This window comes from Maylandia zebra, linkage group LG2 (assembly GCF_041146795.1).
Source record: "Maylandia zebra isolate NMK-2024a linkage group LG2, Mzebra_GT3a, whole genome shotgun sequence".
Taxonomy (NCBI): Eukaryota; Metazoa; Chordata; class Actinopteri; order Cichliformes; family Cichlidae; genus Maylandia; species Maylandia zebra.
The window spans coordinates 9216497-9244232 of NC_135168.1; the positions used below are offsets into that span (position 1 = coordinate 9216497).

General features: G+C 37.1%; 1 protein-coding gene and 1 long non-coding RNA gene across 3 annotated transcripts; both read right to left on the reverse strand.

The window, feature by feature from the left end:
- Positions 1 to 20294: 20294 nt before the first annotated feature.
- LOC106676961 (uncharacterized) lies at positions 20295 to 23410 on the reverse strand. 2 transcript variants are annotated; one of them, XR_013100468.1, is made up of 3 exons: positions 22984 to 23410; positions 22666 to 22802; positions 20295 to 22579 (listed from the first exon to the last, which is right to left on the reverse strand). It is a non-coding gene; the product is annotated as an uncharacterized LOC106676961 (long non-coding RNA). The 2 variants fall into 2 exon arrangements; XR_013100469.1 differs by having other exon boundaries at positions 22666 to 22776; positions 22984 to 23408.
- Positions 23411 to 23763: 353 nt separating this feature from the next.
- LOC143412315 (uncharacterized) lies at positions 23764 to 27559 on the reverse strand. Its single transcript, XM_076888894.1, has 2 exons — positions 24695 to 27559; positions 23764 to 24602 (listed from the first exon to the last, which is right to left on the reverse strand). The coding sequence occupies exons 1-2, from the start codon at positions 27542 to 27544 to the stop codon at positions 24594 to 24596; spliced, it is 2859 nt and encodes a 952-aa protein (XP_076745009.1). The 5' UTR covers positions 27545 to 27559; the 3' UTR covers positions 23764 to 24593.
- Positions 27560 to 27736: the final 177 nt, after the last annotated feature.

The window sequence follows — 27736 nt, forward strand, 5'->3', positions numbered from 1 at the left end:
AAAAACTATAGAAGTAATAAACACCAAAAGTCATAGCAACTCATTCCAGCTCCAGCCGCACAAAATGATATAACATATGTGAACCTTGTCTCAAAACTGTGGGGCGAGTTACGGTCCAAAATTTCAGGCTGAAAAAGGAAAATAATAATAACTAGAAAAATTTGCATTTCCTGCGAAAATGCAGTGTGGATGCTTTAAGCTGAAGCTGTCTGCAAAAACTAGCTGAAAAACTGAAAAGTTGCAGAAATTGTAAAAACTTTGCAGAAGCAAAAGAAGTTTGCTAAAATGGAATAACTTAGCAGAACTGCAATATCTTAGAGGAAACATAATACTTGGCAGAAATACAATAGCATAGCAGAACTTAGCAGAAATATTGTTATTTACCAGAGACACTGTGATGAACTATGAATATTGTAATTTTAAATTAATACTATGTTTTAGCACAAATACTATAATTTGACAGAAATACTATAATTTAGCAGAAATACTATATTAAGCACAAATCCTATAAAAAGCAGAAATACTATATTAGGTACAAATCCTATAAAAAGCAGAAATACTATATTAGGCACAAATCTTATAAAAAGCAGAAATACTATATTAGGCACAAATAGTATAAAAAGCAGAAATACTATAATTTAGCAGAAATACTATGTTAGGCACAAATCCTATAAAAAGAATAAATACTATAATTTAGCAGAAATACTATATTAGGCACAAATCTTATGAAAAGCAGAAATAGTATGATTTAGCAGAATAGTAATAACTTACAAAATTACAAATATGGAGGCATATTGGAACACAAATGCACAGAGGGACACAAAAACACAGGCTCTAATCCAGTCAACCAGTCTAACTATATTCAATTTAAATCCTACAATGACATGCTGCCAAATAAGGGCAGGGTCCTCTCTCTCCCACTAAACACACACACACACACACACACACACACACACACACACACACACACACACAGAGGGAGAGAGCTGCCGAATTTAAATCCACCAATCAGAGTGGCTGTTTACGTTTTCCCGCCAAAACAGGTGCATCTTTTTACACACGCAGGACAGAGAGGCACAGGATTATTGCAGCCTATTTCTCATAGTGAGGACTCCCCTCAAACAAATGACCATAATTTCCTAACCGTAGGGGCTAGAGCGGTCATTCTTACACCGTTTTGTTCAGAAGAGATGGGGGAATCTTCCAGTGTTAACAATTTATCATTAAAATATGAATTATTAAAGATATTTGACTTCTAATGCACCATAACTGAGCAGAGCGAAGCAAAAACTGCCTTGACTTGCCCTCAAACAACGCTTTCTAACTCTAAATCTATTTGGAGTATCGATATCATTCTTTCACCATAAGAGACAGCAGGCTTTGGTGAACAGTCATAGAAATTTTCAGGTCTCTGTGGAAATCCAACAAAAAGTTATGACGAGAGAAAAAAGTGGTTCATTTCCACAGTTTGAAATCTGAAGAAATCTGAGCGACGGACGAATTTCCTACCCTCAAACAAGTCCAACTCATTTCAGAACGGTAATAGGTGAGAAAGAAATTCTTGAATTGTGAGCGTCAGGGGTGTCTGAAGATATTCGGGGACAAGCCTCATGTCTTAAAGTCGCTTCGTTAAGGAGATATGACGATTCGAATATGCCTCTCATTACAGAAATCCAGCGATGATTTTGAACAAGCTCTCCATTGACTTTATATGGAGAGTTTTGAGACCTTGTGTTGGTCTGAGGAGATTTGCCAAAATTCTATAAATCCCACAACAATGATAGTGACATTTTCTGAAAGCCAGCAAAAATACCTACGTTTTGATGTATAATTTGTGGAAGTTGAGTGAAAATTGAGCAAGTAGCAAGAAGTTGTTCGGACATGAAGTGAAAATTGCAAAACCTTCAGTGACACACTGGAAGCCAAGAGCATAGCAACCATAACAACACATGTATTTTGTGAAAAATCACAATTTTGCAACTGAAAACTTTAAGAGGCATAAAAGTAAAACGGTAAAAGATTTGAAAAAGCTGAATCATACATGAATAGCCCAATAATTTGTGAACATTTTAAAGTTTGAATGGTTTTTCTAGGCGAAAGTATGAGGAAGTAGTTAAGTTTCAAAAACAAGCAAAATTTAGCAGAATTTTGGAAGTTTTCCATTCATTTCAATGGGACAAATTAAAGGAAAAAAGCTTAATATTTTAAAAAGTATAATAGCAAAAAATAGCAAAAATCATAGCGCAAATTAGCAGAAATAGCAGAATAGTTTAAAATTTGAACGGTGAAAATAGCACAAAAATTGTGGAAGTAGTTAAAGGACGAAAAATGAGCAACTTGAAGAATAATAATAACTAGAAAAATTTGCATTTCCTGCGAAAATGCAGTGTGGATGCTTAAAGCTGAAGCTGTATGCAAAAAGTAGCTGAAAAAGCTGAAAAGTTGCAGAAATTGTAAAAACTTTGCCGAAGCAAAAGAAGTTTGCTAAAATGGAATAACTTAGCAGAACTGCAATATCTTAGAGGAAACATAATACTTGGCAGAGATACAATAGCATAGCAGAATTTAGCAGAAATATTGTAACCAGAAACATGATAACTTCTCAAAAATACAAGAATTTAGGAGAAATAGTATAAGATAACAGAAAGAATATATTTAGCCAAAAATACTTAAACATTACAGAAACACTATGATTTAGAAAAATAGTACAACAGAGCAGAAATATTGTGATTTACCAGAGACACTGTGATGAACTATGAATATTGTAATTTTAAATTAAGACTATGTTTTAGCACAAATATTATAATTTGGCAGAAATACTATAATTTAGCAGAAATACTATATTAAGCACAAATCCTATAAAAAGCAGAAATGGTATGATTAAGCATAAATACTACATTTAGTAGAAATACTTTGTTTTAGCACAAATCCCGTAAAAAGCAGAAATACTGTACTATGATTTAGTAGAAAAACTATAATTAATCAGAAATATTAAATTTAGCAGAAATACTATATTAAGCACAAATCCTATGAAAAGCAGAAATAATATGATTAAGCATAAATACTACATTTAGCAGAAATACTATATTAAGCACAAATCCTATAAAAAGCAGAAATACTATATTAAGCACAAATCCTATAAAAAGCAGAAATACTATATTAAGCACAAATCCTATAAAAAGCAGAAATACTATATTAAGCACAAATCCTATAAAAAGCAGAAATAGTATATTAAGCACAAATCTTGTAAAATAGCAGAAATAGTCTGATTTAGCACAATAGTAATAAGTTAAACAGAAAAATTGGAAAAGCAAAATGGACAGCTGAAAAAATGCTGAACATGTGGAGGGTCCCTCAAATATACTTGTTAAATGAAAAAAATCGGCAAAAAAATATATATAACAGCCACACAATCACAAATATGTACACATAAGGAAATACACATGCACAGAGAGAGACACACACAAGATCCAATTCAGTCACCCAGTCTAAATATATTGAATATGAATCTTACAATGAGATCATCCCATTAAAAGCCTTTCTCTCTCTCTCTCTCTCTCTGTCACACACACACACACACACACACACACACACACACACACACACACACACACACACACACACACACACACACACAGGGAGAGAGAAGTAAGTTTCTAGGTCAGCCTGGGAGCTGCTGAATTTAAATCCACCAATCAGAGTGGCTGTTTACGTTTTCCCGCCAAAAAAGGTGCATCTTTTTACACACGCAGCACAGAGAGAGACACAGGATTATTGCAGTCTATTTCTCATAGTGAGGACTCCCCTCAAACAAATGACCATAATTTCCTAACCGTAGGGGCTAGAATGGTCATTCTTACACGGTTTTGTTCAGAACTGATTGGGGAATCTTCAAGTGTTGACAATTTATCATTAAAATATGAATTTTTAGAGATATATGACATGGATGACTTGTTGACTTAGAAGCCACGAATTCCCCCAATATGCAAATATGAATGCCTGAGGCCACATATATGATTGGCTGGCTGGGAAGCCGTGCAGGCCCTGATTTGTGGATTTGAATTCCTCAGCCCTCAGATATGATTGGCTGGCTTAGAAGCCATGAAGGCCCCAATATGCAAATTTGTATTTCTCAGCCCACATATATGATTGGCTGGGAAACCGTGCAGGCCCTGATTTGAAAGTTTGAATGTCTCAGTCCTCACAGAGGATTGGCTGCCTGGGGACCTGGCAGAAATATATAGAAATATTATGATTAAGCATAAATACTACATTTAGTAGAAATACTATGTTTTAGCACAAATACTATAAAAAGCAGAAATACTATAATTTAGCAGAAATACTATATTAGGCACAAATAGTATAAAAAGCAGAAATACTATAATTTAGCAGAAATACTATATTAGGCACAATTCCTATAAAAAGCAGAAATAGGATGATTAAGCATAAACACTACATTTAGTAGAAATACTATGTTTGAGCAAAAATCCTATAAAAAGCAGAAATACTATATTAGGCACAAATCCCATAAAAAGCAGAAATAGTATAAAAAGCAGAAATACTGTAATTTAGCAGAAATACTATATTAGGCACAAATCTTATAAAATAGCAGAAATAGTATGATTTAGCACAATAGTAATAAGTTAAACAGAAAAATTGGAAAAGCAAAATGGACAGCTGAAAAAATGCTGAACATGCTGAGGGTCCCTCAAATAAACTTGTTAAATGAAAAAAATCAGCAAAAAAATGCACAGGGAGAGAGAAGTAAGTTTCTAGGTCAGCCTGGGAGCTGCTGAATTTGAATCCACCAATCAGAGAGCCTGTGTACTTTTTCCCGCCAAAACATGTGCCTCTTTTTACACACGCAGCACAGAGAGGCACAGGATTATTGCAGCCTATTTCTCATAGTGAGGACTCCCCTCAAACAAATGACCATAATTTCCAAACCGTAGGGGCTAGAGCGGTCATTCTTACACCGTTTTGTTCAGAAGAGATGGGGGAATCTTCCAGTGTTTACAATTTATCATTAAAATATGAATTATTAAAGATATTTGACTTCTAATGCACCATAACTGAGTAGAGCGAAGCAAAAACTGCCTTGACTTGCCCTCAAACAACGCTTTGTGACTTGAAATCTATTTGGAGTATCGATATCATTCTTTCACCGTAAGAGACAGCAGGCTTTGGTGAACAATCATGGAAATTTTCAGGTCTCTGTGGAAATCCAACAAAAAGTTATGACGAGAGAAAAAAGTGGTTCATTTCCACAGTTTGAAATCTGAAGAAATCTGAGCGAAGGACGAATTTCCTACCCTCAAACAAGTCCAACTCATTTCAGAACGGTAATAGGTGAGAAAGAAATTCTTGAATTGTGAGCGTCAGGGGTGTCTGAAGATATTCGGGGACAAGCCTCATGTCTTAACTTTGCTTCGTTAAGGAGATATGACGATTTGAATATGCCTCTCATTACAGAAATCCAGCGGTGATTTTGAACAAGCTCTCCATTCACTTTATATGGAGAGTTTTCTGACATTGTGTTGGTCTGAGGAGATTTGCGAAAATTCTATAAATCCCACAACAATGATAGTGACATTTCCTGAAAGCCAGCAAAAATACCTACGTTTTGATGTATAATTTGTGGATGTTGAGTGAAAATTGAGCAAGTAGCAAACAGTTGTTCGGACATGAAGAGAAGACTGCAAAACCTTCAGTGACACACTGGAAGCCAAGAGCATAGCAACCATAACAACACATGTATTTTGTGAAAAATCACAATTTTGCAACTCAAAACTTTAAGAGGCATAAAAGTAAAACAGTAGAAGATTTGAAAAAGCTGATTTATACCTGAATAGCCCAATAATTTGAGAACATTTTAAAGTTTGAATGGTTGTTCTAGGTGAAAATATGAGGAAGTAGTTAAGTTTCAAAAACAAGCAAATTTTAGCAGAATTGCTGAAGTTTCCCATTCATTTCAATGGGACAAATTAAAGGAAAAAAGCTTAATATTTTAAAAAGTATAATAGTGAAAAATACCAAAAGATATAGCGTAAATTAGCAGAAATAGCAGAATAGTTTAAAATTTGAACGGTGAAAATCGGCTGAAAATTGTGGAAGTAGTTAAGTGCCAAAAAGTGTACGGAAGCAACTAGAATAAAGTATAAAGAATAAAGAGAAACAGGAACTCAATAGTGTGGATGCTTAAAGCATCCACACAACTAGAAAAATTTGCATTTCCTGCGAAAATGCAGTGTGGATGCTTAAAGCTGAAGCTGTATGCAAAAAGTAGCTGAAAAAGCTGAAAAGTTGCAGAAATTGTAAAAACTTTGCAGAAGCAAAGGAACATTGCTAAAATGTAATAATTTAGCAGAACTGCAATATCTTAGAGGAAACATAATACTTGGCAGAAATACAATAGCATAGCAGAACTTAGCAGAAATATTGTAACTTGCCAGAAACATAACTTCTCAAAAATACAAGAATTTAGGAGAAATAGTATAAGATAACAGAAAGAATATATTTAGCCAAAAATACTTAAACATTACAGAAACACTATGATTTAGAAAAATAGTACAACATAGCACAAATACTGTGATTTACCAGAGACACTGTGATGAACTATGAATATTGTAATTTTAAATTAATACTATTTTTTTTAGCACAAATACTATAATTTGACAGAAATACTATAATTTGGCAGAAATACTATGTTTCAGCACAAATACTCTGGTTTAGCACAAATATTATAACATAGCAGAAATACTATTATATAGCAGAAATGCTATATTTAGAAAGAAAAATATAATATAGTAGAAATAGTATGATTTAGCAGAAATACTGTGTTTAGCACAAGTACCACAAAGTAGCAGAAATACTATCATTTAGCAGAAATACTATGATTGAGCAGAAGTACTAAGATGTAATAAAAGTACTTTGAATTAACAGAAATACAATTATGGAGGAGTAATACTTTAAAATGGGAGAAATATTGATACACACACACACACACACACACACATACACAGAGCGTAAAGGGAAGAGTATTTGTGCCATGGAGTGTTAACAAGAATGTGAGGTCTATATTAGAAAAGCTGGTAAAATCATAAAAGTTTGCAGAATTGTAATAAATGATGAATATGAATTACTGGTCTGTGACAGTGTATTAATTTGTAGGGAAAAAAAACATGTTGACCAAGGTGGAATCGAACCCACGATCTTTGGCTTGCAGACCCGTGTCATTACCAACTGCGCCACTGGGAAAGAGAGCAGGCGTTTTGAAAAACAGGCTGATGAGGAGTCAGAATTAGATCGCGGTGAGAGGCGAAAAATGCCATTTTTGGAGTTACAAAACAGTGTGTAACTCAAAAACTAGGTGGACTAGAAGCATAATTCTTCTACTGGCTGAATCAGCGGACTTTGGCGTACTTTGACTGCGATTTTCATTGCTCTCTGTACATCTGTCGCTGAGATATGACGAGAGAGGAAACGGGAGACCTCAGATATGATTGGCTGGCTGGGAAGCCGTGCAGGCTGTGATCTGTATACTTGAATGTCTGAGTCCTCACAGAGGATTGGCTGCCTGGGGACCTGGCAGAAATATATAGAAATAGTATGATTAAGCATAAATCCTATAAAAAGCAGAAATAGTATATTAAGCACAAATCCTATAAAAAAGCAGAAATAGTATATTAAGCACAAATCCTATAAAAAGCAGAACTAGTATATTAAGCAGAAATCTTATGAAATAGCAGAAATAGTATGATTTAGCACAATAGTAATAAGTTAAACAGAAAAATTGGAAAAGCAAAATGGACAGCTGAAAAAATGCTGAACGTGCTGAAGGTCCCTCAACTATACTTGTTAAATGAAAAAAATCAGCAAAAAAATCTATAACAGCCACACAATCACAAATATCTACACATAAGGAAACACACATGCACAGAGAGACACACACACAAGATCAAATTCAGTCACCCAGTCTAAATATATTGAATTTGAATCTTACAATGAGATCATCCCATTAAAAGGCTCTCTCTCTCTCTCTCTCTCTCTCTCTCTCCCTGTCACACACAGACACAAAAACACACACACACACACACACACACACACACACACACACAGGGAGAGAGAAGTAAGTTTCTAGGTCAGCCTGGGAGCTGGTGAATTTGAATCCACCAATCAGAGAGGCTGTGCACTTTTCCCCACCAAAACAGGTGCATCTGTTTACACACGCAGCAGCACAGAGAGACACAGGATTTTTGCAGTCTATTTCTCATAGTGACGACTCCCCTCAAACAAATGACCGTAATTTCCTAACCGTAGGGGCTAGAACGGTCATTTTTACACCGTTTTGTTCAGAAGAGATGGGGGAATCTTCAAGTGTTGACAATTTAATATTAAAATATGAATTTTTAGAGATATATGACATGGATGACTTGTTGACTTAGAAGCCACGAATTCCCCAATATGCAAATTTGAATGCCTGAGACCACATATGTGATTGGCTGGCTGGGAAGCCGTGCAGGCCCTGATTTGTGGATTTGAATTCCTCAGCCCTCAGATATGATTGGCTGGCTTAGAAGCCACGAAGGCCCCAATATGCAAATTTGAATGCCTCAGGACACTTATTTGATTGGCTGGGAAACTGTGCAGGCCCTGATTTGAAAATTTGAATGTCTCAGTCCTCACAGAGGATTGGCTGCCTGGGGAGCTGGCAGAAATATATAGAAATACTATTATTAAGCATAAATACTACATTTAGTAGAAATACTATGTTTTAGCACAAATACTATAAAAAGAAGAAAAACTATAATTTAGCAGAAATACTATATTAAGCACAAATCCTATAAAAAGCAGAAATACTATATTAGGTACAAATCCTATAAAAAGCAGAAATACTATAATTTAGCAGAAATACTATATTAAGCACAAATCCTATAAAAAGCAGAAATACTATATTAGGCACAAATCCTATAAAAAGCAGAAATACTATATTAGGCACAAATCCTATAAAAAGCAGAAATACTATATTAGGCACAAATAGTATAAAAAGCAGAAATACTATAATTTAGCAGAAATACTATGTTAGGCACAAATCCTATAAAAAGAATAAATACTATAATTTAGCAGAAATACTGTATTTAGCACAAGTACCGAAAAGTACCAGAAATACTATGATTTAGCAGAATAGTAATAACTTACAAAATTTTAAGTGTGCCTATGCCGCCGCCAATGAGTGTAGTTTGCCATTCAAACGGCTACAGAGAGCAAAACTCAGCAGAGCAGCCATTCTCCACCATGAACTATGATAAAACCCAAACACCGCTCGCACCTCACAGATGACAGCTTACAGTTTTGTGTAAAGATGAGGTGACTTCATACAGCCCCGATTTGTAGACGCTGTGCGCAGAGGTTCATAAGCAGACCCGACAATGTTTGCATGAACACGCTGTGAAGCATTACGTTATGGACCACTTTTCACACATAGTTGCTGTACCCAAACAGCTGGCTGTAGCTTTTCCTCTCACAGCCCGACACAAAAAAACAAAAAGCAGAGAGAGCACAGACTTTACACCTGAGAGGCCTGATTGCAGATGCCCCTGAGGTGGGTCCACCTCCCCTGCAGCGGCACTGCAGACCACGCCCTGCCACACACATCAAACACGTAAAATAAATATTTATGCACTTTTGCATTCACTTTTTGTTTTTTGTTATTTTTACACAGTGTTCTGAATGATTAACATAGTCTACAGCCAATCTTGTGTATTATTATACAAACTTTGGTTGTAAGATTCAGATCACTATTTAATAAAAGCTAAATATTTTATATGAGAGTAAGAAAGAAAAGTATATCTTTGTGTCCCCCTCTCCCTGTTAATGCCCTACCTGGCCCCAGGTAGTTCAATTCAACCAGGCGTTCAATTTGTGGCTCGGACTGTTCCGTTTATTCAGATGCTGGGGCAAACACCACTCCAACTCTGCTGCTGGCCCTTTGCACATCACAGTAAACACTGCGTGATTATCAACATAGTAAAATACAACAACATATATATAAAAAAAACACATTAAGCAAAAATAATCATGTTTTTACAAAATTCCACAGTCTCAGGAATGAGTATGACACAAAACTAACATAGCAGGATTACCAGCAAACTGCAGCTGAAAAGCTAATGCTTCATCTTAGTCAATTACTAAAATGAATCAGTAACATCAGTAAGCATGGACGCGGTTCAGTTGTGAGTTGGTAATATCCATTTTAAAGTTAGTGCTTAGCATCTCTTATAACACTAAATAAAGAGAATAGACAAGTCAAATACTCAAATATAAACATAATACAACATAGTTAACATAATCAAATATAAAGATCAGAAATATATAATACACTTCAAACTGCTCACACTATGCAACTAAATAGCATTAGTGCGAGGTTAAGCAACCGTCAGTACACAGGAACTACTTCCGGTAGTTATACAAAATAAAAGCGTCCCCCATTATAATCCGCTATAATGCTCTTATTGTGAAGGGCAAGCGGGACACCATACTTCCGGTCAAACTACGTTCGCTAGCTAGCCGCGGCTAGCAGCAACATCGTGAGAAATGTCTTGCTAATATGGGATGTTTTGACAAAACGAGCAGATATTTGACGTTTACACACCTACATTCTCACCTGAAAATATCTTAAAAGTTTACTTTGTGACCTAGAAACACGAATAAGAGCAATATATTAAACGAAATGGTGGCCGCCATTGTTTCACTCGGTAGAGGCGTGCTTTGCATTGTGGGATTTTGAGTTTTAAGGCAAATTTGCACTAAAATGTAAATATTTACAAAACTATAAAAGTTATGAACACCAAAAGTCATAGCATAGTAGTCCAGACCCAGCCGCACAAAATGATGTAAAATATGTAACCCTTGTGTCAAAACTGTGCGGCACATAAGCGTGGGAAAATTTTCACTAAAATATTAATATTTAAAAAACTATAGAAGTAATAACCACCAAAAGTCATAGCAACTCATTCCAGCTCCAGCCGCACACAATGATATATCATATGTGAACCTTGTCTCAAAACTGTGGGGCAAGTTACGGTCCAAAATTTCAGGCGGAAAAAGAATAATAATAATAATAATAATAAATCCGAGCAATAGTAATAAGTGTGCCTTTTGGCATAGGCACACTTAATTACAAATATGGAGGCATATTGAAACAGAAATGCACAGAGGGACACACAAACACAGGCTCTAATCCAGTCAACCAGTCTAACTATATTCAATTTAAATCCTACAATGACATGCTGCCAAATAAGGGCAGGGTCCTCTCTCTCCCACTAAACACACACACACACACACACACACACACACACACACACACACACACACACACACAGAGGGAGAGAGCTGCCGAATTTAAATCCACCAATCAGAGTGGCTGTTTACGTTTTCCCGCCAAAACAGGTGCATCCTTTTTACACACGCAGCACAGAGAGGCACAGGATTATTGCAGCCTATTTCTCATAGTGAGGACTCCCCTCAAACAAATGACCATAATTTCCTAACCGTAGGGGCTAGAGCGGCCATTCTTACACCGTTTTGTTCAGAAGAGATGGGGGAATCTTCAAGTGTTGACAATTTATCATTAAAATGTGAATTTTTAGAGATATACGACATGGATGACTTGTTGACTTAGAAGCCACGAATTCCCCCAATATGCAAATTTGAATGCCTGAGGCCACATATATGATTGGCTGCCTGGGAAGCCGTGTAGGCCCTGATTTGTGGATTTGAATTCCTCAGCCCTCAGATATGATTGGCTGGCTTAGAAGCCATGAAGGCACCAATATGCAAATTTGAATGGCTGAGGCCACATATATGATTGGCTGGGAAACCGTGCAGGCCCTGATTTGAAAATTTGAATGTCTCAGTCCTCACAGAGGATTGGCTGCCTGGGGACCTGGCAGAAATATATAGAAATACTATGATTAAGCATAAATACTACATTTAGTAGAAATACTATGTTTTAGCACAAATCCTATAAAAAGCAGAAATACTATAATTTAGCAGAAATACTATATTAAGCACAAATCCTATAAAAAGCAGAAATACTATATTAGGTACAAATCCTATAAAAAGCAGAAATACTATAATTTAGCAGAAATACTATATTAAGCACAAATCCTATAAAAAGCAGAAATACTATATTAGGCACAAATCCTATAAAAAGCAGAAATACTATATTAGGCACAAATCCTATAAAAAGCAGAAATACTATATTAGGCACAAATAGTATAAAAAGCAGAAATACTATAATTTAGCAGAAATACTATAATTTAGCAGAAATACTATGTTAGGCACAAATCCTATAAAAAGAATAAATACTATAATTTAGCAGAAATACTGTATTTAGCACAAGTACCGAAAAGTACCAGAAATACTATGATTTAGCAGAATAGTAATAACTTACAAAATTACAAATATGGAGGCATATTGAAACAGAAATGCACAGAGGAACACACAAACACAGGCTCTAATCCAGTCAACCAGTCTAACTATATTCAATTTAAATCCTACAATGACATGCTGCCAAATAAGGGCAGGGTCCTCTCTCTCCCACTAAACACACACACACACACACACACACACACACACACACACACACACACACACAGAGGGAGAGAGCTGCCGAATTTAAATCCACCAATCAGAGTGGCTGTTTACGTTTTCCCGCCAAAACAGGTGCATCCTTTTTACACACGCAGCACAGAGAGGCACAGGATTATTGCAGCCTATTTCTCATAGTGAGGACTCCCCTCAAACAAATGACCATAATTTCCTAACCGTAGGGGCTAGAGCGGCCATTCTTACACCGTTTTGTTCAGAAGAGATGGGGGAATCTTCCAGTGTTGACAATTTATCATTAAAATGTGAATTTTTAGAGATATATGACATGGATGACTTGTTGACTTAGAAGCCACGAATTCCCCAATATGCAAATATGAATGCCTGAGACCACATATATGATTGGCTGGCTGGGAAGCCGTGCAGGCCCTGATTTGTGGATTTGAATTCCTCAGCCCTCAGATATGATTGGCTGGCTTAGAAGCCATGAAGGCCCCAATATGCAAATTTGAATGCCTCAGGACACATATATGATTGGCTGGGAAGCCGTGCAGGCCCTGATTTGAAAATTTGAATTTCTCAGTCCTCACAGAGGATTGGCTGCCTGGGGACCTGGCAGAAATATATAGAAATACTATGATTAAGCATAAATACTACATTTAGTAGAAATACTATGTTTTAGCACAAATACTATAATTTAGCAGAAATACTATATTAAGCACAAATCCTATAAAAAGCAGAAATAGGATGATTAAGCATAAACACTACATTTAGTAGAAATACTATGTTTGAGCAAAAATCCTATAAAAAGCAGAAATACTATATTAGGCACAAATCCCATAAAAAGCAGAAATAGTATGATTAAGCATAAATACTACATTTAGTAGAAATACTATGTTTTAGCACAAATAGTATAAAAAGCAGAAATATTGTAATTTAGCAGAAATACTATATTAGGCACAAATCTTATAAAATAGCAGAAATAGTATTATTTAGCACAATAGTAATAAGTTAAACAGAAAAATTGGAAAAGCAAAATGGACAGCTGAAAAAATGCTGAACATGCTGAGGGTCCCTCAAATATACTTGTTAAATGAAAAAATCAGCAAAAAAATGCACAGGGAGAGAGAAGTAAGTTTCTAGGTCAGCCTGGGAGCTGCTGAATTTGAATCCACCAATCAGAGAGCCTGTGTACTTTTTCCCACCAAAACATGTGCCTCTTTTTACACACGCAGCACAGAGAGGCACAGGATTATTGCAGCCTATTTCTCATAGTGAGGACTCCCCTCAAACAAATGACCATAATTTCCAAACCGTAGGGGCTAGAGCGGTCATTCTTACACCGTTTTGTTCAGAAGAGATGGGGGAATCTTCCAGTGTTTACAATTTATCATTAAAATATGAATTATTAAAGATATTTGACTTGTAATGCACCATAACTGAGTAGAGCGAAGCAAAAACTGCCTTGACTTGCCCTCAAACAACGCTTTCTAACTCGAAATCTATTTGGAGTATCGATATCATTCTTTCACCGTAAGAGACAGCAGGCTTTGGTGAACAATCATGGAAATTTTCAGGTCTCTGTGGAAATCCAACAAAAAGTTATGACGAGAGAAAAAAGTGGTTCATTTCCACAGTTTGAAATCTGAAGAAATCTGAGCGAAGGACGAATTTCCTACCCTCAAACAAGTCCAACTCATTTCAGAACGGTAATAGGTGAGAAAGAAATTCTTGAATTGTGAGCGTCAGGGGTATCTGAAGATATTTGGGGACAAGCCTCATGTCTTAACTTTGCTTCGTTAAGGAGATATGACGATTCGAATATGCCTCTCATTACAGAAATCCAGCGGTGATTTTGAACAAGCTCTCCATTCACTTTATATGGAGAGTTTTCTGACCTTGTGTTAGTCTGAGGAGATTTGCAAAAATTCTATAAATCCCACAACAATGATGGTGACATTTTCTGAAAGCCAGCAAAAATACCTACGTTTTGATGTATAATTTGTGGAAGTTGAGTGAAAATTGAGCAAGTAGCAGGAAGTTGTTCGGACATGAAGTGAAAATTGCAAAACCTTCAGTGGCACACTGGAAGCCAAGAGCATAGCAACCATAACAACACATGTATTTTGTGAAAAATCACAATTTTGCAACTCAAAACTTTAAGAGGCATAAAAGTAAAACAGTAAAAGATTTGAAAAAGCTGAATCATACCTGAATAGCCCAATAATTTGTGAACATTTTAAAGTTTGAATGGTTGTTCTAGGTGAAAATATGAGGAAGTAGTTAAGTTTCAAAAACAAGCAAATTTTAGCAGAATTGCTGAAGTTTCCCATTCATTTCAATGGGACAAATTAAAGGAAAAAAGTGGAATATTTTAAAAAGTATAATAGTTAAAAATAGCAAAAATCATAGCAGGAAAGAGCAAAAATAGCTGAATAGTTTAAAATTTGAACGGTGAAAATCGGCTGAAAATTGTGGAAGTAGTTTAACGGCGAAAAGTGTACGGAAACACCCGGAATAATAATAATAACTAGAAAAATTTGCATTTCCTGCGAAAATGCAGTGTGGATGCTTAAAGCTGAAGCTGTATGCAAAAAGTAGCTGAAAAAGCTGAAAAGTTGCAGAAATTGTAAAAACTTTGCAGAAGCAAAAGAAGTTTGCTAAAATGGAATAACTTAGCAGAACTGCAATATCTTAGAGGAAACATAATACTTGGCAGAAATACAATAGCATAGCAGAATTTAGCAGAAATATTGTAACTTACCAGAAATATGATAACTTCTCAAAAATACAAGAATTTAGGAGAAATAGTATAAGATAACAGAAAGAATATATTTAGCCAAAAATACTTAAACATTACAGAAACACTATGATTTAGAAAAATAGTACAACAGAGCAGAAATATTGTGATTTACCAGAGACACTGTGATGAACTATGAATATTGTAATTTTAAATTGAGACTATGTTTTAGCACAAATATTATAATTTGGCAGAAATACTATAATTTAGCAGAAATACTATATTAAGCACAAATCCTATAAAAAGCAGAAATGGTATGATTAAGCACAAATACTACATTTAGTAGAAATACTTTGTTTTAGCACAAATCCCATAAAAAGCAGAAATACTGTACTATGATTTAGTAGAAAAACTATAATTAATCAGAAATACTAAATTTAGCAGAAATACTATATTAAGCACAAATACTATAAAAAGCAGAAATAGTATGATTTAGCACAATAGTAATAAGTTAAACAGAAAAATTGGAAAAGCAAAATGGACAGCTGAAAAAATGCTGAACATGCTGAGGGTCCCTCAAATATACTTGTTAAATGACAAAAATCTGCAAAAAAATTTATTACAGCCACACAATCACAAATATGTACACATGAGGAAACACACATGCACACAGAGACCCACACACAAGATCCAATTCAGTCAACCAGTCTAAATATATTGAATTTAAATCTTAGAATGAGATCATCCCATTAAAAGCCTTTCTCTCTCTCTCTCTCTCTCTCTCTCTCTCTGTCACACACACACACACACACAGACACACAGACACACACACACACACACACAGGGAGAGAGAAGTAAGTTTCTAGGTCAGCCTGGGAGCTGGTGAATTTGAATCCACCAATCAGAGAGGCTGTGCACTTTTCCCCACCAAAACAGGTGCATCTGTTTACACACGCAGCAGCACAGAGAGACACAGGATTTTTGCAGTCTATTTCTCATAGTGACGACTCCCCTCAAACAAATGACCGTAATTTCCTAACCGTAGGGGCTAGAACGGTCATTCTTACACCGTTTTGTTCAGAAGAGATGGGGGAATCTTCAAGTGTTGACAATTTAATATTAAAATATGAATTTTTAGAGATATATGACATGGATGACTTGTTGACTTAGAAGCCACGAATTCCCCAATATGCAAATTTGAATGCCTGAGACCACATATGTGATTGGCTGGCTGGGAAGCCGTGCAGGCCCTGATTTGTGGATTTGAATTCCTCAGCCCTCAGATATGATTGGCTGGCTTAGAAGCCACGAAGGCCCCAATATGCAAATTTGAATGCCTCAGGACACTTATTTGATTGGCTGGGAAACTGTGCAGGCCCTGATTTGAAAATTTGAATGTCTCAGTCCTCACAGAGGATTGGCTGCCTGGGGACCTGGCAGAAATATATAGAAATACTATTATTAAGCATAAATACTACATTTAGTAGAAATACTATGTTTTAGCACAAATATTATAAAAAGAAGAAAAACTATAATTTAGCAGAAATACTATATTAAGCACAAATCCTATAAAAAGCAGAAATACTATAATTTAGAACAAATAATATAAAAAGCAGAAATACTATAATTTAGCAGAAATACTATGTTAGGCACAAATCCTATAAAAAGCAGAAATACTATAATTTAGCAGAAATACTATGTTAGGCACAAATCCTATAAAAAGCAGAAATACTATAATTTAGCAGAAATACTATATTAGGCATAAATCCTATGAAAAGCAGAAATGGTGTGATTTAGCAGAAATACTGTATTTAGCACAAGTACCGAAAAGTACCAGAAATACTATGATTTAGCAGAATAGTAATAACTTATTGAAACACAAATGCACAGAGGGACACACAAACACAGGCTCTAATCCAGTCAACCAGTCTAACTATGTTCAATTTAAATCCTACAATGACATGCTGTCAAATAAGGGCAGGGTCCTCTCTCTCCCACTAAACACACACACACACACACACACACACACAGGGAGAGAGGACTAAGTTTCTAGGTCAGCCTGGGAGCTGCTGAATTTGAATCCACCAATCAGAGAGGCTGTTTACGTTTTCCCGCCAAAACAGGTGCATCTTTTTACACACGCAGCACAGAGACATAGACCTGCTTCTTTCAGTTTATTTCACATAGTGAGGATTCCCCTCAAACAAATGACCATAATTTCCTAACCATAGGGGCTAGAGCGGTCATTCTTACACCGTTTTGTTCAGAAGAGATGGGAGAATCTTCAAGTGTTGACAATTTATCATTAAAATATGAATTTTTAGAGATATATGACATGGATGACTTGTTGACTTAGAAGCCACGAATTCCCCAATATGCAAATTTGAATACCTGGAGCCCACATACATGATTGGCTGGCTGGGAAGCTGTGCAGGCCCTGATTTGTGGATTTGAATTCCTCAGCCCTCAGATATGATTGGCTGGCTTAGAAGCCATGAAGGCCCCAATATGCAAATTTGAATGCCTCAGGACACATATATGATTGGCTGGGAAGCCGTGCAGGCCCTGATTTGAAAATTTGAATTTCTCAGTCCTCACAGAGGATTGGCTGCCTGGGGACCTGGCAGAAATATATAGAAATACTATGATTAAGCATAAATACTACATTTAGTAGAAATACTATGTTTTAGCACAAATACTATAAAAAGCAGAAATACTATAATTTAGCAGAAATACTATATTAAGCACAAATCCTATAAAAAGCAGAAATAGGATGATTAAGCATAAACACTACATTTAGTAGAAATACTATGTTTGAGCAAAAATCCTATAAAAAGCAGAAATACTATATTAGGCACAAATCCCATAAAAAGCAGAAATAGTATGATTTAGCATAAATACTACATTTAGTAGAAATACTATGTTTTAGCACAAATAGTATAAAAAGCAGAAATATTGTAATTTAGCAGAAATACTATATTAGGCACAAATCTTATAAAATAGCAGAAATATTACTATTGTGCTAAATAATACTAAGTTAAACAGAAAAATTGGAAAAGCAAAATGGACAGCTGAAAAAATGCTGAACATGCTGAGGGTCCCTCAAATATACTTGTTAAATGAAAAAATCAGCAAAAAAATGCACAGGGAGAGAGAAGTAAGTTTCTAGGTCAGCCTGGGAGCTGCTGAATTTGAATCCACCAATCAGAGAGCCTGTGTACTTTTTCCCGCCAAAACATGTGCCTCTTTTTACACACGCAGCACAGAGAGGCACAGGATTATTGCAGCCTATTTCTCATAGTGAGGACTCCCCTCAAACAAATGACCATAATTTCCAAACCGTAGGGGCTAGAGCGGTCATTCTTACACCGTTTTGTTCAGAAGAGATGGGGGAATCTTCCAGTGTTTACAATTTATCATTAAAATATGAATTATTAAAGATATTTGACTTCTAATGCACCATAACTGAGTAGAGCGAAGCAAAAACTGCCTTGACTTGCCCTCAAACAACGCTTTGTGACTTGAAATCTATTTGGAGTATCGATATCATTCTTTCACCGTAAGAGACAGCAGGCTTTGGTGAACAATCATGGAAATTTTCAGGTCTCTGTGGAAATCCAACAAAAAGTTATGACGAGAGAAAAAAGTGGTTCATTTCCACAGTTTGAAATCTGAAGAAATCTGAGCGAAGGACGAATTTCCTACCCTCAAACAAGTCCAACTCATTTCAGAACGGTAATAGGTGAGAAAGAAATTCTTGAATTGTGAGCGTCAGGGGTGTCTGAAGATATTCGGGGACAAGCCTCATGTCTTAACTTTGCTTCGTTAAGGAGATATGACGATTCGAATATGCCTCTCATTACAGAAATCCAGCGGTGATTTTGAACAAGCTCTCCATTCACTTTATATGGAGAGTTTTCTGACCTTGTGTTAGTCTGAGGAGATTTGCAAAAATTCTATAAATCCCACAACAATGATGGTGACATTTTCTGAAAGCCAGCAAAAATACCTACGTTTTGATGTATAATTTGTGGAAGTTGAGTGAAAATTGAGCAAGTAGCAGGAAGTTGTTCGGACATGAAGTGAAAATTGCAAAACCTTCAGTGGCACACTGGAAGCCAAGAGCATAGCAACCATAACAACACATGTATTTTGTGAAAAATCACAATTTTGCAACTCAAAACTTTAAGAGGCATAAAAGTAAAACAGTAAAAGATTTGAAAAAGCTGAATCATACCTGAATAGCCCAATAATTTGTGAACATTTTAAAGTTTGAATGGTTGTTCTAGGTGAAAATATGAGGAAGTAGTTAAGTTTCAAAAACAAGCAAATTTTAGCAGAATTGCTGAAGTTTCCCATTCATTTCAATGGGACAAATTAAAGGAAAAAAGTGGAATATTTTAAAAAGTATAATAGTTAAAAATAGCAAAAATCATAGCAGGAATTAGCAAAAATAGCTGAATAGTTTAAAATTTGAACGGTGAAAATCGGCTGAAAATTGTGGAAGTAGTTTAACGGCGAAAAGTGTACGGAAGCAACTAGAATAATAACTAGAAAAATTTGCATTTCCTGCGAAAATGCAGTGTGGATGCTTAAAGCTGAAGCTGTATGCAAAAAGTAGCTGAAAAAGCTGAAAAGTTGCAGAAATTGTAAAAACTTTGCAGAAGCAAAAGAACTTTTCTAAAATGTAATAACTTAGCAGAACTGCAATCACTTAGAGGAAACTGTAAAGCTGAAGCTGTCTGCTGAAAATACTTGAAAATAGCTGAAGAAGCTGAAGAAATCAAAGTCAGTGTTTAAAAAGTTGTTGAAATTTTAATAACTTTGCAGAACAACATCAAGTTAGCAAAAATGTAATAACTTAGCAGAAATGCAATAACTTAGAAGAAACATAACAATTCAGCAGAAATGTTGTAATTTACCAGAAGCTACAACTTAGCAGAAATGTAATAATTTAGTCAAAAATTAATAACTTGGCAGAAATATTACAACTTACCAGAACTGCTATAATTTTGCAGAAATGTAATTATTAGGAAAAAAATGTATACAGATAACAGCTGAAAACGATGACGTAACCTCAAAGTTACTTGTTTAACTGTGAAAAATGACCAGAAACATTAGAAAAGAAAGAAAACCAATTCAATTCAATTTATATAGCACCAAATCACAACAAAAGTCACCTTAAGGCGCTTCATAGATACAGAGAAAAACCCAACAATCATATGACATATGACCCCCTATGAGCAAGCACTTTGGCGACAGTGGGAAGGAAAAACTCCCTATTAACAGGAAGAAACCTCCAGCAGAACCAGGCTCAGGGAGGGGCGGCCATCTGCTGCGACCGGTTGGGGTGAGAGAAGGAAGACAGGAATACCAGCCAGCAGATAAACTGATGTGAAACAAAACCAAGGTAAAATTGCAGAATTTACACAGTTGGTGAAAGGTAAAAATGGCAACAACAACCCCCAAACAAACAAACAAAAAAAACAAACAAACAACATTTAGTTAATAAGTGCACAAGATGATTCGATGATAAATATGGTACCAATCTACAAAATACTGTCGAAATGAAGTCCACATTGTGATATATTTCAGGTGTGGAGAGTCACAGAGCTAAACAATCGATGTGCATATTTAAAGAATCAAATAAAGAACATTGTTGTGGAATAAATTACAGTGAATAATAATCACTGCCCCGCGTTAGAGAGTGACTTATGATGATGTATTAATTGGCTTAACTTTACCTCTAACAGCTTTTCACATAGTGCTGTGACCAGGGTGAAATCCATCATAAAGTAACTGTAAACAGTAGAACCATTAGCATGAATGTTATGGTTCTACTCTGATCAAAACTCAAGTCAGCTGTGTGACCTGATATAAAATGATAAAGAGGAACACATATAAATGACCTTTATGAACTTTTCAAAATGACTTTATATGTCTGACCCATTATCTATATATATTAGAGCAGATGTGGAAAACCACTGTTAGACCTACTCTATACTAACACAAACACAGTCAAAAATTCATTGCTAGTGTGACATGTGGTCCTTTTTGCCTTTGACCAATGATATGCTGGTTACTTGGACCAGTTTAGTATTTGCTGTCACAGAGGAATGTTAACCATAAATCCAAAAGACAAAACTGAAAAAACATGTTAATTGCAAACATGTTTTTGCTTAGTAAAAGGATTGAAATTACATGGAAACTGTCACCTTAAAGCCTCATTGTAAATATCATCACAAACAGATGTTTTCCACACGGTTAACAAAGCTCCACCACATCCAATCACTGCATATAAATCTAAAAGAAAACAACAACAAATAAAATGTAATTAACACAAGTGAAGTCTAAGGAGCTTGGAAAGAAAAGCGTCTGGACTTCTTTGAGTTCCTTGAAGACGTTTCACCTCTCATCCGAGAAGCTTCTTCAGTTCTAAGGGTCAATGGTGGAGAGTCCCAGATTTAAACCCAGTGGGAGTTTCCCCCCAAAGAGGGACAAAGAACCCCCTGATGATCCTCTACCTAATCACATGAGCCAAGGTGTGAAAGTGGGTGTGGGTCCCAATCAGCCAGGGTTTCGGGTGAGCTCATTGTGAAACCTGGCCCCACCCTATCATGTGATTTCCTGAGGTCAGGAAATCACCCACGCCCACTCCCAGGATGTGAGTGGACGTTACGGTGTCTGGAGAGGGAACTCAAAACTGGATTATAGATGGCAGACAGTTGGTGTCGTAAACCACCGCCTCTGTTCAAAGATGGTCGCTCACAGTGGACGTAAATGGCTTCTTTCACTCCTCCATCTGTCCAAAATGTGAACATTGGCATCCTCAAAGAGTGACCTTTGTCCTTTAGATGCAGATGAACTGCTGAGTCTTGTCCTGTGGAGGTGGCTCTTCTATGTTGTGCCATGCGCTGGTGAAGTGGCTGTTTGGTCTCTCCGATGTAGAAGTCTGGGCATTCCTCGCTGCACTGTACAGCGTACACCACATTGTTAAGTTTGTGTTTAGGAGTTTTGTCTTTCGGGTGAACCAGTTTCTGTCTGAGTGTGTTACTGGGTCTGAAGTACACTGGGATGTCGTATTTGGAGAAAACTCTCCTGAGTTTTTCTGATACACCGGCTACATAGGGGATGACAATGTTGTTGTGTCTGTCTTTCTTATCCTCCCTCGCTGGTGTCTGATGTTCTTTTCTGTGAAGCTGGAATGCAGGCACACTGGACGAGCTTGTTCTAAAAAATACAGAAAAAGGAACATTTTATTTGTGTTAAGGCCTAAAAACTACAAATAAGTTATACAATGAACAATATTGAAATACCTTATAGGTGCTGTGGGCCACATAACCAGAATCCAGAGCAATCTCACACTCGCATGATGGTGAGGAAAGACATGAGCTCTGCAATGAGGTTTGAATGTCTCAGTTGGGACACTGAAGAACTCAGAAGACAGCAATACCTGCACAGAGAGACAGAGTAGAAAAAGCATAGATTTGTAATCCATAATGTCAATTAAAACTCAAAAAGTGTCAACAAGTATAATCATTTGAGTGTGGAATTATTTATGCAATAAACAAGATTTTAATTAATTAATTGAATTAAAAACACTGACATTTTTTATCAAAGATAAAGAATCATACCTCTCTCTGCTCTGAGGATCACTGAGCATCTCTGACAGGAAATACAGTTTCCTCAGTATGAGTCATCATTGATGGTCTCAGAGGTTGTAGTGTGGCAGCATGATGATGGTCTCCAGATCAGGCAGGAGGTCAGGTGATGGGTGTGTCATCTTCTCCATTGAAGACACACTGGTATGGCAGTTCATAACACAGCAGTCTCCTTGTGGCATGTAGTTATCTGTGCAGTCCAGCACTGATGGATCAGGTTTGGCTCAGCAGTTCATGAAGATGGTGTTAAGATGTTGTTGTTTCAGCTGAGGATGGTGAAGTTTGAAGGTTTTGCCACAAAGGAGACTGTGCCGTTTCTGAAAAAATATATCTAACAAAACACGTGCTTATAACACCACCCACCCAGCTCAGCCCCCAAGTGTCTATGTAATGCTGGTATGGGGTGTCAGTTACTAAGTTTAATTAGTGCATCAGAAAGCGGGGGCTACACCTAAAGCCCACACTTTCTGATATCTTTGTTTATTTGCAGCTTTTTCCAGCTGCTCAGAGAATTCTGACTTGGCCTTTATCCACCCAAACCCAAACCCACCCAGATAAAGGCCAAGTCAAACTCACACACCATACCAGCATTACATAGACACTTGGGGGCTGAGCTGGGTGGGTGGTGTTAAACTGTAGTCGGGAACTTTCAGAAAACTATCCATTTACTTCTACATCAGTTTTTATACACATTCTGTAAGCTGTACTAATGTTTTTCTCTACATAATGTATCATTATAGACATCTCTGGTAGCCTAAAGATAGTTTAAAACTTTTGACATTTTTTACCTGTAAAACATGATAAGCAAAAACTCATTCATCACAAAAACTTTTGATTCTACAAAATCTACTATAATCAAGAAAATATAATTGTCTGTATTTATTCATGTGACCCATAATAAATACCTGCATTTATCTGGGATTTATTTATTTACTATTTCATATTTTCAAGCCCTTGGAGGGGAAGATCTCGTTTGTTGAGCTACATACGTCATAGTAAAAAGATTTAGTCATTTAAAACATGATGTTGGTTTATCAAATGTTGCAGCACATTTCAGATCAGAGGTGCATGATAGCAGATGTTCTCTGCTCTGCATGAAGTTCAGCAATGATTTGGTGAAATGATTAATAACATTGCAATAAGAAAGGGTCTTCTGACAGACAGAGTAGGGAAGACCCTTTTTTCAATGAAAAATCTTTTTCATGCTCTACAATCAGTAAACTCTGTAACAAACATGATCTGTAATTGTTTCAAAACTCACCAGACGACTTCATGATTGGCTCGAGGACAGGACACAAAAGACAGGGTTGTGGTAACTGTAATATGATCTCAGAACACCTGAATACAGACATTTCTGTGGCTGAGAAATAAAAATGAGGTCAAGCAGGGTGTTCTTGTCTGTAGTGGCAGAAGTGATCAGCTGTGAATACCCTCTCGACTGAAACTGCTCCAGAATCTGTTTTCTTCCACTCTGCAACTGGTTTTCATTAAAATCTCCACACACAATGATTGGGTGATAGTCCATGATTTCAAGTGAATCTAAAAGACTTACCAGGTTTTGCATGAATGGTGTCAAACTGTAGTCAGGGGGTCTGTACACAACAGCAATGAGCGCAGGGAATGGAGCCTGAACCTTCAACACTAAAAACTCAAGATCAGTGACATTATGCAGATACTGTTTTACCTGAACCTGAAAATGATTCCTCAAATACACAACAACTCCCCCACCACTTCTGCTGGCCATGTGAGGAAAGTTTGTGTAGGACACATGTCTGTTGCGTTTAAACATGGTGTAGCCGTCCAAATGAAGACTGTCTGCAACAAAGGAGCCTTGAAGGTGAGACTCAGTGAGACACAAAACATCTGCTAAACACATTTCATGATGACTCTTGATGTCACTGATGTGAGATGGCAAACCCTCCGTATTGTGATGGATCAGTGTAAGAGTGTCAAGTCTGCTGGCTGTTTCTCTGACCTGAAGAAGAGGCATCATTTCCTCAACACTGGCTTGTCTCATGGTTTGGAGCGCTGCAGTTACCTCGGGATTGGCGTAAATCTTTTTCTCATCCAAGTCCTGCAAATAGAGTCCACTGAGAGACGTCACCCTGCTGAGAGCAACGTAAGCCATACCTGGTTCAAAAATGTTCTTCATTGAAACTACAGCTGTCTGTGTTGTAAGACCCTGAGTTTTGTGAATTGTGCAAGCGAATGCTAGCTTTACAGGAAACTGTCTGCGTACCGCTCCTTTAAACTTCAGACTCTCCTCTGCTCTCTCAATGTAAACAAGATCATCAGATGCTGCATTAGCACTGCGGTTGTGTCTCATAGGCTGCCGGTTGTCCATCCTGAGCCCCAGTTTAATTATGTGTCCATCATTTTCAGATCTCACCACCTTTACCAGTATACCAAAAGCACCGTTGACTAAACCGTTTAGTGTGTCCAAGTTTCTGGTCAGCATGACTCGAGCTCCTTCAGCAACATTCAGAGTGTCAGGTAAATCATTTCGCCCACCTGTAAATGGTTTGTCTCTTCGTTCCATTCTGCCTGTACATTTATCCTTCTGGAAATCGTCTGCATTGATGATTATGATGTTTGAATGAAGCTTCTTCAGGGTATCTGTGTTGTGGGATTCCACATTCTTGTTGGTGGCATAAATGTGTAAGACCTCAGTTGGACATTCTTCTGGTGCAGTCACAGCCTGTGACAGCAAATCTCTGTCGCACTGAGAAAGCTCATCTGTCTTTTCTTTGACTCTAATCCTGTTCAGCATCTCTGCAAAGGCCACATCATCTTTCTGACGCATGATCTCGGTTAGAGTGATCATCTGAAAATGTTCCTGCCATAGGTCAATCTGTTCTGGATCGTAAACACAGAGAGGTTTAGACTGTCGCACTGGTGGCAGCTGGTAAAAATCTCCAACAGCTAAAACTGACATTCCACCAAAAGGTCTCTGAGTGCCTTTGATTTGTTTCAGTCTTGCATCCACATAGGCAAAAAGGGGTTTTGAAACCATTGAAATCTCATCAATAACAATAATTTCAGCATTCATCAGCTCAGATCTGACTTCATCCAGTTGGTTACCAAGTCCTTGAATGGGTGGTTTCAGACTCCTGGGTAGTTTCAGTAGAGAATGTAACGTAGAGCCACTGATAGAAAAAGCTGCTGTACCGGTAAATGAAGTCAGTAAAACAGTTGGATTTGATATGTCAGCTTCTTCTGCATTAGCAGGCAGTCTGCTCAGGATCTTTGATGCTTCAGAATGAATACACTTAATCAGATGTGACTTTCCAGTTCCTGCACCACCGTTGATATAGAAGAAAAATGGATCTGGGTTCAAACCACAAATTCGCTGAATACACCAGTCTCTTATGGCATAGAACACGCAGGCCTGCTTCTGGTTCAGATTCTGATACATTACACGTACCACGGCTGGATCTACTGCAGGTTGTTCTCTGACGGCTCTGATCTTTGTTACAGCATCAGACTGACGACTGTAGTCGGGAACATTCTCCTGTTCGTTCTCATCATCAGAATGTCTCTCAGGAAGATTCTCATCACATTGCAGCCTCACAACTTCAGATTCAGGAGCAAGATTACACCATTCATCAATCACAACATCCCTATTTTGTTCAAACTCTTCCAGTGCACTCTCAATATCCTCAGAGTTCTTCTCATACTTGTCTTTATTTCTTTTCACAACCCTTTTCACAGACTCACTGTGGTCTGAACATGGAAGTCGTACAAAACCTGAGTTGTAGAAGGACTGATAGGTTTGGAACCCTTGTGGTTTCAGTTCCTGCTCTGATCTGTGTGGAAGGTAAAGTCTCAACAGTCGACCATAATATTGCTCAGGATCTTTTTCCTGTGAACAGTGGTAATACCTGATTATAGCTGGTTTATCATTCTTTCGCCTTTGTACAAATCCAAGCTGGTTTAGAAGAGGAAGCACATCTTTTCCTTCATTTGGACCACTCACCAACCTGCACAAGGCAGCAAAATCAGCCAGTGACATTTCCTCATATTCTGGGGTCTCAGGTCTGCATTTGTATTTATCACTCAAACTTGTCATCCAAATATTACAACTGTCGTGTGTTGTGCTTTCCAGGAAGCTCATGGGCCGACTCATTTTTACTGGGTTATCATCTGTTGGTACAAATACAACACTGCGGGAACATTTTTTCATTTTTAGGCCACAGACTCGAGTCACACACTCCTGTGCGCTGATTTCTCTCTTTTTTGAGTAAGCCTGCATCACAGCTCTCATTTCATCACATTCATTGACGGTGTTCTTATCAGAGTTGTCAATAACTGTCTTCAGGTATTCAGAGAGGCCAGATTCTTTCTTTGTTATATATTTACAGAGGTATTCTATACATGAATAGGCATTCAAAATGAATGAGACATCTAAATTAGAGTTCCAGGCTTCAAGCAGGTCTGGGTTGTAATTGTTGATCCAACACTCATTTGGGTCACGTTTCAGAATCAGAGCTGTTTTCTTGTTTATGTCTTGGAGGCATTGTTCATACTCATTCATTGTTAAGTTGCATCGTGACAGAATCTGCTCTATGGTGAGCAAAGCAGCTTCAGGTTCCTTCAGCAGGTTCAACAAAGGTCTGAGTTTGGCTTTTGCAGCTTCAGTGTCTGAATCCTCATCCTGTCTCACAATCATTGTTCTTGTGGCTGGTGGTTTGGGAAACCCAAATCTACAACCAGAGTTCACACTCTT

Excerpts from the sequence above, each read along its gene's own strand:
- LOC143412315 (XM_076888894.1), bottom strand. The coding sequence starts at position 27,544 with ATGAATGAGTATGAACAATGCCTCCAAGACATAAACAAGAAAACAGCT.